Source organism: Girardinichthys multiradiatus, chromosome 6 (genome assembly GCF_021462225.1).
Source record: "Girardinichthys multiradiatus isolate DD_20200921_A chromosome 6, DD_fGirMul_XY1, whole genome shotgun sequence".
Lineage (NCBI taxonomy): Eukaryota > Metazoa > Chordata > Actinopteri > Cyprinodontiformes > Goodeidae > Girardinichthys > Girardinichthys multiradiatus.
In genome coordinates, this window is record NC_061799.1 from 13149362 (window position 1) to 13166981 (window position 17620).

The window sequence follows — 17620 nt, forward strand, 5'->3', positions numbered from 1 at the left end:
CACATGTTACTGACATTTACCCACAACTCACAATCAGTACAGAAATCAATAGGCAATTTGGGGTTTAAATGTCTTGCCCAGGAGCACATCGACATGTGGCAGGAGGAAGCTGGAATCAGACCCACAACTTTCAAATTGCAAGGTAACTACTTTTTCCACTGAGCCATGGTTGCCCTAACAAAATAAAGGTAAAGATAAGAAAAAATGCTACTCTACACTAAGCAGCACACCAGGTACCGTCTTGGACTGTGATATGACCTTTTTTGGGGACTCTGAGTTGCATAACCTGTCACAATCTCTTTGACAGATATTTGATGATGACAGATACACAGAGTAACCTCAGACAGTGAGCATGTCAACTTTCCCACAGTCATAAATCCTGTCTTAGTTACCGCTTGACATCTCTTGAACTGTAGAACCGCACATCCAGATGATAGCTCTAAGTGTCTCCATTACCAGGGTGTAGACGTTTTTTGTCGATATCATCTTGGTGGCTAATGAGAGCTTTTATCTTGGTCATCTGTCACCATGATCCTCTCACGTACTGCAACCCAGTAAGATGCCATGTCCTGATGGGTCTGTCTTAATTAAGTCAGCAGATTAGCGAAAGCTTATAAGTCATGCTCAGCTGGCCCCATGGAGGGGATCCTTCCCATTTCTATTTAGTTTGCTGAAGCCCTTACATATATGCAGGCCAGCTTTACTGAATATACTGAGCAGAATAAGCTGAAGAGTGAAGCTGAAAGACGTTTTATCTCTAAAAATGTCCAAAGATGGCCCTTACAAACATGAATTTCTCTGATCTGATGGGCATTTAAGAGATATAATTTTTTGTGGCACTAGATGCCTTTATTTTGTAAGTTGACTGATAGAAAATGGGATGGAGAGTTAGGGGAAGACATGCAGCAAAGGTCAATGGGCCAGGACTCGAACCCGTGATGGCTTTGTCAAGGACTGTAGCCATCATACATTGGTCTCGCACATTACCTCTGCACCGCCTCCACACCCAAATGGTGATTTTGACTGTGACAGCACTACTTAATGGCCTTATAATAGATGTCTGCTCCTGTTATTAATTGCTATATGTCAGCAGTAACTCACAAAACGTACCTTTAGCAAAGCCAACATATTCCTACAGTAAGCTGCTCTCCACTATAGTGAGGATAGTAAAACTTTCCAGCTGAAAAAGGAGTCTTTTCTTGAGGCATGCTGATGATAAATCTCAAAACATATTTGTCAAAGTAATAAAACTCCAGGGATCATAAAAATCAAAATCTGTGGGAACTCCCTCCCTAAATACTTTTTTGTTCCACTTTTGATCTCGGTTGATCACTTGAATTTTTCCTTTTCTATCTATCCATGAAATAAAGTAATTAACAAAACATCACATTTACAAGTTTAGAAAGTTTAAATTGCTCATGTGTGCATTGTCATGTATTTGTATACCAAATGTCATAGAGTGTATATTTTAAGAAACATTTGTTTTTTTTTAAATGGCTCAAGAAGAAAAGCTTAGTAAAAAAAGTTTGAAATACTAAAAGTTATATGAAATGTCATATGTTACGTCTGCAAAGCTATAACTCAGTTTTGAACTAATATGAAGCCCTGTAAACCTATAATTCCTGTTTTGGCATCTCTTAGTGAAGGGCTGAGTAAGATGAATGTTAGAAAATTTACGCACTTGATCTTAGCAGTGAAAGTATTTTATCAAATGATCATGCATATATCACTATGGGTTATGGTCAGGTCAAATGTTTAAACAGTCAATATGTTCTTATAAATAAAATATTAAAACATAAAAAAACAGTTGTCAGTCACTTACAGATGTGGCATGTAGCTGTGGCCACCATTTGTGGTGCACATAGTATCTCAACTCTACCCAGGTGACTACCTCACACATTTCTCTAGATTACAGTGATCTTGCATGACACATTGTCATTATGAGATGTTTCTGTCATGTTTTGGTGTTGGTGAGGACCAAAATGCAGAGACAAGGACTGGAGATGCTTGGGGAAGACATGATCTAGTTACCAAAACTCTGGAACAGGGAACAAACTGGGGACAGCAACAAGGTGGTGGGAGCAAAGCATCTGATCATGAGCAAGAGAACCAAGAGCTTTTTTTTGCAAGGTGGGTTTATTACTGGAATGTAATGCATTTAAATGAGTGGATGGAAACCAAATGAAGGGGCTGAGACGTGGATGGAAGGTATGGAGTGAACATTGGAACAACAAATAGCAACATAGAAAAGGCTAAAGAAACAGACATGCAGGACCACAGGAATTAACAGGAACTGAAAAAAACAACACATTGTAGAAGTTTCTTGTGGGCCACCTTGGTAATGAAACGCATTTTATAGGGCATCAGCTGCTACTGAACCAACAGATAATAATTTGCACTACGTTTGGGAATGATTCCTGATAGATTCCAGCTGGTGTCATGACCTTTCATGCCTTTTTTGCACCTTCCTTTCCTCATGTGTTCAGTACTTTGCCTTGGTCTAGTTTATTACACCTCGGTTAATTTATGGACGTCTACGGTCAAATTATTTTGCATGTGTGGACTGGATCAGTTTTAACGAAATCTGGTGAGGATTTAATGTTAGTGGTACTTTTAAAAATATCCCACCTTAGAATATTTAGGAGACGTTTAATACTTATTTTACCTGCTGCATTTAATGTAAAACACCTTCTAATTTTTATTCCAGAAATATGTTATTTAAATAAAGTCTACTTACTTACATCTTCTGACATTTTTATTTGTAAAAGTAAAATAAAAACCATGCATCATTTTCCTTACAATTATGCCCTACTGATTCCAGTCTGTCTATCACATAACATCCATAAACAATACAATACAGTTGTTGGCTGTACTGTGACAAAATATGGAAAAGTTCAATGTGTATAAATACTTTTCATTGTAAAGTCAGGCTATATCCACTCTGGATGCTAAAGTTTATTTTCAGTTTGTCAGGATAAATTCTGCATTGTACCTAAAGACCTATTAAGAGAGTAAGACAGTAAACATGAGTTTCTACAGTGGAGGACCTGCCTGTTATTTGTAGAATTATGCTTTTTAGCATTCTAATAGCAGGAACCTATTGAGTCCGTTAACATGATGCTGCCGCCTGAACGCATCGTTGAGTTTTTATTAGCTGCCACTCTCATAGTGGAAATTATATGGTTCAATTTACAAACCCCTGTGTGGACAGATAGCTTGTAATTAAATGGGCAATCTGTGAAATTAAATCAGTCTTTGTCCTGGAAGTTGAAAACAACCCATAAAATATTGCTCTTCAGTTGTTATTGTGAGGAAATTTGAATAGAAAATCATTTTGAATCAGTCTGAACCCTTTTTCAACTTTTTGGCCTTCCTCCGAAATCTTCTTTGTGATTCTTTTGCCTCTTGCAATGCATGTTCTAAACTATCCATAATATTCATGCTAAATTCTAATGCCATCTGGAAGCTGACCTAACTCCTATAAACCATCTTCAAAATGAAATAAATCTTGTTTGCATATGTTCTGCGTCGTTACCCTTCGAGGAGAAAGACTGGAGCTCAATTTTAAAGGCCAGAGGGACATAAATGTTGGCAGTAATGCTCAGATGCCTTTCATTTGAATGTGGGCTATTTATTGTTTCTGACTTCAGTTACAATTTAAATATAGTTCCTGAAGTGTTTTTGACACCCAGGGCTCTGGATCATTTAATTAATCAATTATTTAGGCAATTTGGGTATACTTTATTTTTCAAATCACGCCTTGAGCAGAAAATTGTCAACTACCATCTGAATGTTCCAGAAAGAGAGGATTAAAGGCATAATGGTTTAATTTGCCTTGAAGCGTCAGCAAACTCTGAGCAGCTAACCTCATTTCCTCAAAAGTTGGGAAGTTTTCCGAAATGCCACTGCAATTTTAATTTACAACTAAGCTTTCATAAATACCTGATTACAAAGTATATAGGTGATAAATTTGTAATAACCAGCTTAAGTTCCATCAAATGTGAAAAATCTGATTCGTGTTTATCATTTCATCAAGAATAGGAATTAACATATATGGGAGTGTCATGTTCAGCTGGTGATCTTCGAAGGGCACAGTGCCTTGTAGTCGTACCACTTGCACTTTTTACCTTTGTCAAATTACAGCTGCAATATATTTTATTTGCATCTCAGGATATCTGAACAAACAGGGGTTAGCCCAAATGCATGCCACATTCTTCAGGTATCATTATCTTTTCACTTCACAGTTATGTGTAACTTGGTATTGGTCTCAAACAAATTTATAAAATTGAAGTTTGTGGTTGTAATGTCACAAAATATGGAAAAGCTTAAGGGCTAAGAATATAAATCCTGTACTTTAGAAAGGCTGTTTGAAAATGGGTCTTTGGGAGCAAATATTTATATCATATGTACACTCGTCAGAAAGAGAGTAACTAATTAGTGGAATTATAATGAGGGGAGGGGAAAAATACTTAATGAGAGAAACGTTTGATTTAGAGTAAACTGTTAAAGTGATGCTATGGAGCCGTCGCCTAGTGGCGGTCAGTTGTATTACACTTTATGATATACTGCAAATATAATATGCCCCCCCATCAATAATTACATTAGTCCTCCTAATGACACTTATTGTTCTCAGACATTAGAAAAAGACGAGTTTCTATATCTTTACGGAAGCATTTCATATGACATTTATGTTTTCAGCAGCTTTTCCCGGAGGTGTCTCTCTGCTGCCCTCTGGCGGTCAGTCCTCATGCGCATATCCAATTTGAAATCTTGATTAAAAAAAAGAAAAAACAACAAACTAGGGGAGGCGTACCTACTATAATAAAGGCACACACAAGATAAAGCGAATAGATATTAGATATGAAGGGCGGAAGTGGGGGGCACCCATTTACCCATTCACCTCCCTACCCAACAAAACCTAACCCAACCCGTTGGAAGATCACTCCACTCGCTGAGGGAAGCGCCTTTACACACAGAGAGAAAGAGAGAGAGAGGAGAGCTAGATGCATGTATTAGCAGGAGGTGGGGAAAAAGGCGCAGAAACGGCTGTCCAGTGGGACAAGGAGCACACTGGTGGGAATGTGTTGCGGTCCCGGCTGCTTTCTTTCGCCCAGCACATTTAAGGAGCGTCTTAATCGGAACGTAGACGCAGGTGTATCCTCCTCTTCCTCTTTCTCCTCCTCAGACCTACTACCACCTATCCTAGTTTCCCACGCGCGGACGCGGGAACAACAACAGCGCGGTAGATGAATGCACGCGGTGCGTCTCTGTTACGGTGCGCCGCTCTGAATGTGACGTCGGGGCCACAGCCAGCACAGATGACCTAAAGCACACTCCGTAAACAGAAGGCTTATTGATCACCATGGCTGACCAGGTAAGAGGCAACTAACAATTTCCACCCCCACCCCCAACACACCTTACACACACAGCGTGCGCTCTGCGCTGGAGCCAAAAATATACGCACAGGTAGACAACACACAGGATCTGACGCCTCATTTTTATTAAACATATTCTGCTTTATTCACATGCTTATTAAAACAACTCATTTTTTTAGTATGGGACAGTTAATGAATGGACTTTAAAGTATCTGCATTTAAATAGTCAAATTTTCCTTTCTAAATATTGGATTACCATCAGCGCTCATAATTTCTAACCTGTTTCTGTAAGCATATGATCTCCCCTCCTATAAGTTATTCCACAGACGCTTGGAACACTACCGCATGATCCCATACTACCCTAAAACAACTCTAGGCGTTGCTGCTAAGGAATCATAACTGTAAATGGGTCGTACGGAGTAGAGAGCACAAATATAGTATTAATTTTGCATTGTCTGCCGTTGCGTGCCCCAGTTTCTCGACAAGCCTGGTGAGGAGCAGATTAACCCCTGACACACTGACTCAGCCCGCCCGGTCACGGCTTCCTGTCTCTGCGGGTGCAGACCGCAGACACTCAGGGCATGCCTAATTGATTAGCTCGTTCAATTAACCTAATTGAGGAACCCTGTTGATCCCATGCAAGTGATTAGAGTGTGCCAGAGTGTGTGTGTGCGTGTTTTTGCTTAAGATACAGTGCAAATTAGGTACTGTAGCAGCCACACCTCATCTTTATAGGCTTCACAGCACTACAGTATACTTTGGTAGATATACTATTATGCAATATTGTACAATCAATCAAGACTATGCAGCCTTATGATACAAATCTAAACAATACTTCAGTGGAAATTAAAAATATTTGTTGTACCCTCGTAGTTAAATAATTGTAAGCAACCTATGACCCATCATACAAGTCTGCACAAAACTACAGTATTATACAGTAAACCTTATTGTACAGTTAATTTAGATTATGTTCTTTGACAGGAAAAAACATCCTTCCTCAGCTTGTTTGAGAGGATTGTTTGTATGCCCATTGGCTACATATGGATTAATATATAACACTATATAGAATAAAGTTTGTTATAGAATAACACAAAGTGGGAGATAATTGTGAAAGGAAATCATATGATTTACAAACCTTTCACAAATAAAAATCTAAAAAGTATGTGGGGTTTTTGTATTAAGTCCTTTTTACTCTGACAACCCTAAATGCATCCAAACACCTTTAATTGTAGTGTTGTAGTCCTGTTGAGGTATAAAGAGACTGAAGTTTGTTCCTGGTTCTCATTCCAAAATAGCTCAAGGTCAGTCAGTTGGATGCAAATAATTGCCTAAAAACAGCAATTTTCAATTCTTACCAACATTTTTCAGTTTGGTTTAAGCCTGGACTTTCACTGACTAATTTCAACACATGCTTTGTTCTAAACCTTCCATTGTAACTCTAGCTGGAGGGTGAACCCCTGCCAAACTTTCAAGTCCATTTAACACCTTTTCATCCTGGGTTGTCCTGTATTTAGCTTCACACAACTTCCCATTACGTCTGAACAGCTTTCCTCTGTCACTGGAGAAAAGCATCCCCACAGCACCACCACCACCGTTTTTTACATTGGTGATGATATGCAATAGTAGTCTTACTCCACACATAGCATTTTGAATGTATACCAGAGCATCATTTTCTACATGTTTGCATTGTCTCTGACATGGCTTGTGGGAAGCTGAATATGGGACTTCTTGTAGCTTCCTTTTAACAATGACATTCCTCTTACCTCTTTTCTGTCAAGGCTAGATTTGTGGAATGCTGAGCTATTCATTGTTCGGTGAACAGATCCCCCCACCTGATTTTTGTACCTTGTCCAGTGTTACCATTGGCCTCTAGGCTACATCTCTGATGAATGCTCTTTATCCCTGTCCTAGCAGCTTAAGTCAAGTCAAGTCCAGTTTATTTATATAGCGCTTTTCAGCAACAAGGCACTCAAAGCGCTGTACACAAGGAAAAACATTACAATGATACAGAAAATCAAACAACAGAGGTAATTAAAAAGAATTAAGAGAATAGAATGATGGATAAAAAAACGAAAGGAAAATTGGACTGAAAACTTAACTAATAATGTTTAGATAACACATCCAAAGGCCACTCTGAACAAATAAGTTTTTAACCTTGATTTAAAGCAATTTAGGGTTTCGGCGCCTTTACAGTTTTCTGGGAGTTTATTCCAGATTAGTGGAGCATAAGAACTAAAAGCTGCTTCTCCATGTTTGGTTCTGGTTCTGGGTGTGCAGAGTAGATTTGAGCTAGAAGACCTGAGAGGTCTGGGTGGTTGATACACTGACAACAAGTCTGTAATGTATTTTGGGCCTAAGCCATTCAGTGATTTATAGACTAACAGAAGTATTTTAAAGTCTATTCTCTGAGCTACAGGGAGCCAGTGCAGGAACTTTAGAACCGGGCTGATGTGCTCCACTTTCTTAGTTCTAGTGAGGACGCGGGCAGCAGCGTTCTGGATCAACTGCAGCTGTCTGGTCAAGTTTTTAGGCAGACCTGTGAAGACACCATTGCAGTAATTCCACATGTGTTAATTCATAGTTTTGATGCCTCCAGTGTGAAGCTACAATATTCATAGTCATGAAAATAAAGAAAACTCTTTGAATGAGAAGGTGTGTCCAAACTTTTGCTCTGTACTGTAGTTCACTGAAGTCACGAGTGAGCATGTCTCAAGATAGACTAGCTACACGCTCTGATGAGAAAATGTTTGATGTTTAATGTAGATAGATTTGGTTCCATAATCTCTTGTTCCACCCTTCTCGTGAGTAAACCTGATCTACTTCTAAAATTTCAAGTCAAAATATATCTAATGAATCAGGTGTATGGCAGGACCAAACTGTTTCTACTTTATCTTCCTGTGTTCACCTTTTTCTGTGTCATTGCCCTTTAATTAATTGCCAGTGGTGTTGTTAGCTTTGCCACAACCAGACTCTGAGCCACAGATGCCCAGTGGTGATGCTGGATTAATTGCTGTATTAAATATTGATGAGGGTCATCTATGGTTGACGTGCTGTAGTTGCATATGCATGAGAACAGGAGTAGACTCATCATGTGGACTCTCCAGCACAATATAGTGGTGTTGTTCCCTTGTTATGTTCCAGAAGACAGAAATCACATATTCATATGACTTTGTGCTTCAGTCACCATGAGAATTGTACAGTCAGGGCCCCCTGATCACACTTACACCTATATTACACAAAGTAGCAGCCTCTCTTTCTCTGTCTTCCCCTTGTGTTTCGTTCCTTTGCTCAAGTTTTCGCCTTATTCACTGTGAGTCTTTATCGGCCTGCTGTCTTTAACAATCCCTCAGTGCCTCATCATGCTCCTATGTCCAACTCATCTCACTGCCCAGCAAGCCAGCCTTATCACCTCTCCTTCTCTCACTCTTCAACCTCACCTTCGTTGTTGTCACCTCCATCATCTTTGCACACATAAGCACTGGGTGGAGGCATCCCTTCTATGAATTATCAACTGAGAACATTTACCTGAACAGACTGTGCTTAGCTGTCTGAAAGGTAGATCTGCAATATGTTTGGAACTTCAGAAGTATTTTAAAGCCAACGAAACCACATGTTGTACCTGCTCCCTACGTCCTAGTATTTGCACTGATGTCTTCTTCTGTCTCTGTTTAATTGTAGTACAGTATGTTTCTTACCACGGCGCCACCCCTCCGGCGAGGGAGCACACCCCTGCCTGTCAAGCATCAGCTGCGGCGAGAGGAGGCCGTATCCGATGACTGCGATTGGATTCCGGGCCTGGAGGAGCCTACCACGTTGCCTATCAGTGACACAGGGGTGCCTCGAGATGACTCCTTCAGCCAGTCGTTGTCAGCACAGCCGACGTACCAGAGCCATGGAGGGGCCCTGAGGATAGTGCTGCTGGGACAGAATGGCGTGGGCAAGTCGTCCCTTGCCTTATCCCTGGCTGGACAGTCAGACAGATCGCTCTCTATAGACTCTGAGACACAAGCTTGTGGTAATGCATTAAACATTGGAGGATCTTTATAAAATGCAGCACCTTCCATAACTGTCAAACAAACCCTCAGATAAATAATACATCATATTTATATGCTGCAGCTTAATCCAACCTTTAATTTATCTGAATTCATTATGTGGGGAAACAACAACAAGAACCCTGGTAAAGCAAGGCAAGGCAAGTTTATTTGTATAGCACAAAGAGCTGTGTTCTGCCTTGTACCAGCCATTGACACATTTCTTAACTACCTGTCTGTTTTCTGATCATGTGCTCCACTGCCAACACCAAGCAGTTCTCCATATTGGTGTATAAAAAGCTGGCCAGCCTAAGCGCTCATTATCCACCTAAATTTGATGTCTGGTATGGATTTAATTTGATTGCATTTGAGGTTTTATTTAAAGAGATGCCTTAAATTCCCTGAATAACTACTGTGCATAGACTCTTTCTTCAATATTCCTGAATCTGTCACTATGGTTACACTCGCTGTTCGTCTTTGAAGACGGCATTTAAGTATTTTCTAGGACTTTATTGAAAATACACTCTAGGATTTAGGTCTGGGGACTGATATGATAATGAAAGAAGGTTGATTTGTATTTGGTGATTCATTTCTGTGTTGATTTGGTTGTAAGTTTTGAATACATATCCTGGTGAAAGACCCAATGATAACCCATTTCAGTTTTTGGGGAGTCTACCAGATTTCTATTTAAAATGTCCTGATGCTTTAAAGATTTTATGGTGTTATGCACGCTAACAAGGTTCCCAGAGCCTTTGGAAGAGAAACTGACCCAAAGCTTCACAGCTGTACTTAATAATGGGCATGGCATGCTTTTCCACAAATTCATCCATTGTTTCCCTCTAGATCCATCTGCAAAAAGCTCATTCCCAGTCTTATCTGACCAAAACTCCCAGCATAGAGCAGACAACTTCACACATCCATGTTTTTAATGGTAGGACAGAAAAGGCATCACTCCCAAACAATATTGCCTTGTAGAGTAAGTAATTTTTATTTATGTTGAACCTTTCACAGAAAAAAAACACAATTATACAACTGCTAAAAATAAGTAAGTAAAAGGCTATCTAAATAAGTATGTCTTTACATGGTTTTTAAAAGAGTCAGTAGAGACTGGAGTGCAGATACAGTGGAAAGCAGTTCCAGAGCTTCCGAGCCACTGCCTGAAAAGCCAGATCCCCATGTAAATATTGTCCAATAGTTGTGATGAAAATGTAGGGATGCCACTCAGTGAACATTGGAGATGTTTTACCTCCTACAGCATCCTGCCCACAGTGCATAGTGGTGAGACAGATATGGGTCCCCAACCACCCTAGTGATTAATGGCTACCCTTCAAACAAAGTTCCTAGGCATTTTTTTATTGCTATTTAAGAATGGCCCAGATTTGTTTAGCCCACAGGTCACACTAAAATATGTATGGAGCTAAATTGGGGCCATAAAGTTTGTTATAATGAAAAAAATTTCTCGTACTCGTATGCTTTATCTGGGACCGGGTCACGAGGGCAGCAGACTCAGCAGACGTCCCTCTCCCCAGACACCTCCTCCAGCTCCTCCGGGGGGAGCCCAAGGCGTTCCCAGGCCAGCCGAGAGACATAGTCCCTCCAGCGTGTCCTGGGTCATCCCCTGGGCCTCCTTCCGGTGGAACGTGCCTGGAACACCTCCCGAGGAAGGCGTCCAGGAGGCATCCGGTATAGATGCCCGAGCCACCTCAACTGGCTCCTGTCGATGTGGAGGAGCAGCGGCAATCTTGATTTACCGGTCGGTCTACGTTCCTACCCTCACCTATGGCCATGAACTTTGGGTCATGACGAAAAAAATTTGAACATGAAAAATAAAAGTTTGTTCAAAAGAAAAGACTTTTAACCTGAAAAATAAAAGTTTGTTCAAAAGAAAAACATTTGAACCTGAAAAATTATTTTGAATCTCCCCCCAAAAAATGTGAAAACTGGAAAAAAAGTTTTCAACTGAAAAAAAAAAAAAAACTGCTGTGAAACTGGAAAAAAAAAAGTTCAAAACTACTTTTCAGATTCAAGTTTTTTTTTTTTCGAACTTGCAGATTTTTTTTCCGGCTTCAAACGTTTGGCCCTGTTTTGGCGTGGGGGGCGGGGCCTCACATCACGGAGGTGCGGAATCATGACTGACAGCTCAACACAGCGGCTGGACAACATATTCCCAGCTGTTGCGTTCAGGGACCGTGGGAACTGGAAATATATGTAATACATCATCGATATTCTATAAATATGTGATTGGTTTTGAAAGATAACATGCTTCACCGATAGAAGCAGATTACGTGACGCAGATCTCAGAGGAGAAAATATGATCTTGACAGATTTGCACAGCATTTTAAGTCCGTGTTTGAGATTTCCCATGCTCTCAACATAAAGCAAAATAACTGCCAGACTAAGCGGCAGGAATGAAACCAGATGCAAAATGAGCCGGTATTTTCCAAATATCCTTGCATAATTAAGCCTGGACTTGTTTTCACATAAGTGTGTGTACAGATATTTCCAGTTCCCACGGTCCCTGAACGCAACAGCTGGGAATATGTTGTCCAGCCGCTGTGTTGAGCTGTCAGTCATGATTCCGCACCTCCGTGATCTGAGGTCCCGCCCCCCACGCCAAAACAGGGCCAAAAGTTTGAAGCCGAAAAAAAAATCTGCAAGTTTGAAAGAAAAAAAAACTTGAATCTGAAAAGTAGTTTTGAACTTTTTTTTTTCCAGTTTCACATCTGTTTTTTTTTTCAGTTGCAAAACTTTTTTTCCAGTTTTCAAATTTTTTGGGGGAAGGTTAAAAATAATTTTTCAGTTTCAAATGTTTTACTTTGAACAAACTTTTATTTTTCAGGTTCAGTTTTTTTTCTTTTGAACAACCTTATTTTTTAGGTTCAAATTGTTTTCTTCTGGACAAACTTTTATTTTTAGGCAGGTTACATTTTTTTTTGTTTGAACAAGTTTTTATTTTACAGGTTCAAATTGTTTTTGTTTGAACTAACTTTATTTAGCTCCCTAAATATAGCCTAAACACTGAAATTGAATTTAATGCTTTTTTAGCCCATCTAATCAACTCGAAACATCTTTATCCTACATTTACAAATAAGGGGGGAAAAAGAAACCAACAAATCTCTTTATTTCGGACGTCTTTATTTTCGGTGATTTTGTAAAAAATATTTTTTGTTATTTGGATATTTTTTTCCAAAATGAAGAAATGTGCTAAAATTAAAGGATGGATTTTCCTAAATTTCTACATTAAACTGATTTATTTTAAGAGGTTTTACACATCTGCCAATAAGTGGTGAGGTTACTGTAAGCTTAAGAAGCTGGATTAGAGCAAACACTTTAGAAAAAATATTTTTGCAAGACCAATATATTTTTCCACGATCCCACAAAATCAGTTCATCCACACACCTCTGAGGCATTAATGTGAAACACCTTGGTTAATAAGTCACTACCTGCCTTAATGGCATTTAGATTAAAAGACTGTTTTTGCATTTTTAATGAGGTGCACACTTAAGAAGTAACTGGATAAGCAAATAAACAAGCAAATAAAAATCTAAATACTATATACTTTGTGTGGTACTCCATTCCTGTTTTTACGCTTGTGTTTTGAGCTGCTCACTATAATGTCTTGTCTTGCAGAGACATGTCAATGGTCTGGATCTTGTCATCAGCTTATTTTGCACAATTGGCTGTCTTGTCTTTGTTGGCCGTCTTTGGACTGCATGTCCAAGGCTGGCTGTTGGGCTTTTTTTTGGCCTTAAGTGTTCTGTTTAAAAGGTTAGGAAGCAGCTGTGTTTGTCACTGAGCAAAATTTGTGTGTTAATGGAAGCAGAGAAAAGGCATAAGGGCCTCTCCAGTCATAGACCCTGATTCCACGGTAAGCTATGTCAGAATACACACTGATATAGTCTTACTGTACCTTAAACTTTTTACATTTAGTCATGTTACAACCAACTACCAATGCAGAAGAATATTAATGTGTGCTTTTCAAAATGTTCTACAAATGTGAAATGCATGGTGTGCATTTGCATTCAGAGTGTATCCCTACCAGCTTTAAACACCTAGAGACACAATGTTTTTGTCTTATTTTCAGAATAGCTCAAACTTTGTCAGACTGAATGGAGAATGTTGGTGAATGTTCATGTGGCTAACAGCCACATGAATACTGTGTTTTTAGCTGACTTTTAGCACTTTACAACATCTCAAACTAAATGTTTGCACATTTTCAAGGCTTGCAACAGGTTTTCCATTGGCCCCACATTTTGATTGGACTATTCATTCATGTTAATGCTTTGATGTAAAACCATTCAACTATAGCTCTGGGTTTATGTTTAAAGTTATTGTCCTGCTGGAAGGTGAACCATCTCCCCAGTCTCAAGTCTTTTGCAGCCTCTAACTGATGTTCCTTCAGCAATGTCCTGTATTTAGGTCCATCCATCTTCCCATTGCCTCAACATAGTGATGTGCATCCTTAGTTTCTGCGAAACAGTGTTTTGTATATAGACCAAAAGGTTCCAGTTTGGTCTCATCGGCCTAGAGCACCTTCTTCCACATTTGCTGTGTCCTCTAAATTGGTTTGTGCCAGTCTTTAAACGGGTCTTTTTTTTTGTTTTCTTTTAACAATGGCTTTCTTCCTCCAAAAAGGCCTGGTTTCTGGAGTGCACAACTAATAGTTGGTCTGTCAATAGGTTTTCCCATCTGAGTTGTGGGTCTCTGTAGCTCCTCCAGATGTACAATGAGCTGCTTTTGTTATTAGTCCGGTCCTGGCTTGGCCTGCCTGTATAGGTGGAACAGCTGTATTTCGTACATAGGTGACTTCAAATGGTAATTTGGTTGCACTGGATTTTTTTTAGGGATATCAGAATAAATATATCAAATTTAGAAAACTTAGCATTATTCTTCTTCCACATCACAATTATGAACTACTTTGTATTGGTCTATCTTGGTTGGAGCGAGACAAAATATGAAAAAGCTCAAGTGGAATGAACACTTTAGCAAGGCACAGTAAGTCCATTATTCAGTCCGTTTAACGAACAACAACAAGCAGCCACATGAAGAAGTTCTTTTTAGCACAGAATAGTGTCATTTATGTGTGAAAAAACACCTCATTATCTCCTTTTTAGTGTTTGCCACATTAAAGCAGCTAAAGTCAGTCTTTTCTTTACACTTCTGTGTGGCATCTGTCAGTCAGCAGATCTGCGTGTAACACAGCTCAGTGTAACACCAGGGCTAATCAGCTGCAGCCCTCAACTTTTCAGCCAGCCAGTCGATCGGTCATTGTCACCCGGAGGTGACAGCCAACATGCCCCTGGGCCACACCGAAAAGCATTCATTTCATCAGCCCATGTTGTACTCTTGGATCTTTGCACCGTATTTGGAAAGAAGAAACCTCTTTACTTTGAATAGTTAGTATTTGTTTTTTGCTATGCTTGTTCACAATGCATTGTTATATTCTAATTTAGCCTGAAGAAGAAGTCAGCATATACCATTTATTTTCAGTCTTTGGAAACTTTTTCATCAGCAATGAGTGGGGAAAAAACTTAAATATGTAGGTTATAGTGATTATATTGTAGCTATTACTTGTTGTGATTGTATGTAGGGATGTCCTGTTGAAGATGTTCTGTTTCCGTAAACTATCCGAGGGATTTAAGATCAGACATTTTCAGATACCTGCAGAGTCCCAACCCAGTACTATAGTAAAGAAAACAAAACTAATGACATGTATATTAAGGTTGGGCGATATTTAACATTAAAATAGTAAGCTTGGCCTGTAATACAGTTTGGCAAGTCGTGCCAGTAAATATAGGCCGTGACTGTAGTGAAGGACTCAGATATTAATGATATAAAAATGCCTTGATTTGGACCCGACCCTGATCTGATACTTGGTTTAAAGGGCCACATCTGGGTTTAACAGAATACTAGGAAGCATTTTCTTATATCTGCAATCTTTTCAGCATATTTGGAATTGAGCGATCTATTTTTTCTTTTATGCACACAAAAATGTGAAAAGATAGGTTCTTAAAGAACAAACAATCCAACAAAAGTATATGGAAATATTTTACCATTTTTTAAATGATTCCATAAAAATACCATTCTTTAGCCCCTAAAACATAAATAAAATCCTTGACATTTTCTTACTCAGATCTTTATGGCATATGATGTTGTTTTTGCTTGATTTCAATCTAAAATCAGTTAAAGTCTGGGTAAAATAAAACATTTAATTAGTGAGTTAAAGTTTAAAAGTCTCTGTCTCCTTTAGTGTATAATGGTCAATAATGCTATGAGTGACTGTCCATTATCATCAGTGTACAGAGAGTTATTGTAGATCTTTGTGCAACTGTGGCTCAGTAGGTATGCAAGTTGTTTTGCAACCAAAAGGGTGTGGGTTCAATTCCAGCCCCCCTTTGGAAGTCTGTATTAATAGATAAATTGGGTGAATGTGGTCAGTGTGACTATAAATTTAGTCTCTTTACCACTTAGATTCTTTGACAGTAATACGGCCTATGTAGTATCAGTAGTTTTAAAGATATCGGTGTAGGAATGTCATCTAGCCTCAGTTATTTAAAAATCTCATTGACACTTGGATCAGGTTTCAGGTCTAAGTCGAGGAACATTTCACAAAAATGACATTAACATGCTAACAACTCTATCACAGCACCTGGAAAACTCCAGTCACTTCCAGTCACTTCCCTCTTTAGCAAATGCTGCTCATTGTTCTGCTACATAAAATATATATTATCCCACTTTAGTGACGTAAGGATGTTTTTGCCCTAGCATGTTAAACCCCAGTAGTCCTGTTGTTGTTTTAAGCGGCGCTGTGCTGATGGATGTGACGTTGATATCTGTTTGCAGGTGAGGGGTATGAGTGCACGGTGACAGTGGACGACGAGGACAGCAAAGTCATCATCTTTGACAACTGGAAACAGGTGAGTGACAGTCAATTCGGCTGGTTTATTTCCAGCTCTTTAGGCTGACTTTGAGCCTTTTGAGAATCTGGTGACCACCTCAATTTAAGGTCTAAAAGCAAACTACAAAAGGCATTGTCCATAGGTTTAGATGACTAAATGGAAGAAAATCTACACTATAGTTACCGTTATTACTATACTTTTTCTCTTTATTAATTATATTACCATCAATTAAATTTTCATTGTACAAAATAGTTTTAATTAGGTTTAAACCTTTTGATGACATAATGTTTGTATTGGTAAAGAAAGATACAAATTACATCTATTTCAGTAAAGAAACATAATATTAAAATACATTTTACTGCATCATTTTAAGCATCTATTTCCAGGTTTGCAGGTGTTTTTTAGATAAAACTACAATACTGCACTAACCTGGTTGGTAAGGTTTAGGAATAGATTATTGTTTCCCTTAAAAGGATAGTTCAGATCCATGGAATAGAGCACTAAATTAAATTTCAATACTTTGTCATTGCTCAGCTTTGTCATAGGGCTACACGGTGGCGCAGTTGGTAGCACTGTTGCCTTGTCTTGCAGCAAGAAGGTCCTGGGCTCAACTCACGGCAAGGGGTCTGTCTGCATGGAGTTTGCATGTTATCTCCGTGCATGCGTGGGTTCTTTCCGGGTAGTCCGGCTTCCTCCAACAGTCCAAAAACAGGACTTTTAGGTTGATTGGTCTCTCTACATTGCCCTTAGGTGTGAATGTGTGTGGTGTGGTTGTTTGTCCTGTGTGTGTCTGTGTTGCCCTGCGATGGACTGGCGACCCTGTCTCCCACCCATAGACTGCTGGAGATAGGCACCGGCTTCCCTGCGACCCGCTATGGAGGAAGCGGTAGAAAATGACGGACTAACTGACTTCTTATCCACCTGATCAGATGCTTCTCATGCTTCTCGTCATACGTCCTGGATAATTTCCAAACAAATGCAAGACCTGAAAAGAACAGTACCACACCATCTCTTAGGGGACTTGAAGGTGAAGCAGATTGAAAGAGCTGGCAGCCTTGATCAATGTACTTTTGTATAGTAAAACGGATGTTGTCTGGCTAACGAAAGAGTAAGAAACTTATGAAATGTGTAGATGTTTAATATCCACGAATATAGAGTTTTGCATCCTATGACTATAAACATTTTCAGTTTGAGTTGTTTTACATTAAAACTCAAAGTTAAAATTAGCTAAAATAGGGGCTCTGTCTGTCTTGTTGACTTCTTACAGTCCTTTTCAAAAGGTCACATTCATTTGAGTGGAGATGAAAAACAGTCG

General features: G+C 39.3%; 1 protein-coding gene across 1 annotated transcript in view; it reads left to right on the top strand.

Moving 5' to 3' along the window:
* Nucleotides 1-4894: 4894 nt before the first annotated feature.
* Nucleotides 4895-17620, top strand: part of rem2 (RAS (RAD and GEM)-like GTP binding 2) — a 50676-nt gene continuing 37950 nt past the window's right edge. The window contains exons 1-3 of the mRNA XM_047369432.1: nucleotides 4895-5374; nucleotides 9054-9390; nucleotides 16250-16323. Coding sequence (XP_047225388.1) covers nucleotides 5363-5374; nucleotides 9054-9390; nucleotides 16250-16323 — 423 coding nt within the window. The 5' untranslated portion in view covers nucleotides 4895-5362. The remainder of the gene's footprint in view (nucleotides 5375-9053; nucleotides 9391-16249; nucleotides 16324-17620) is intronic.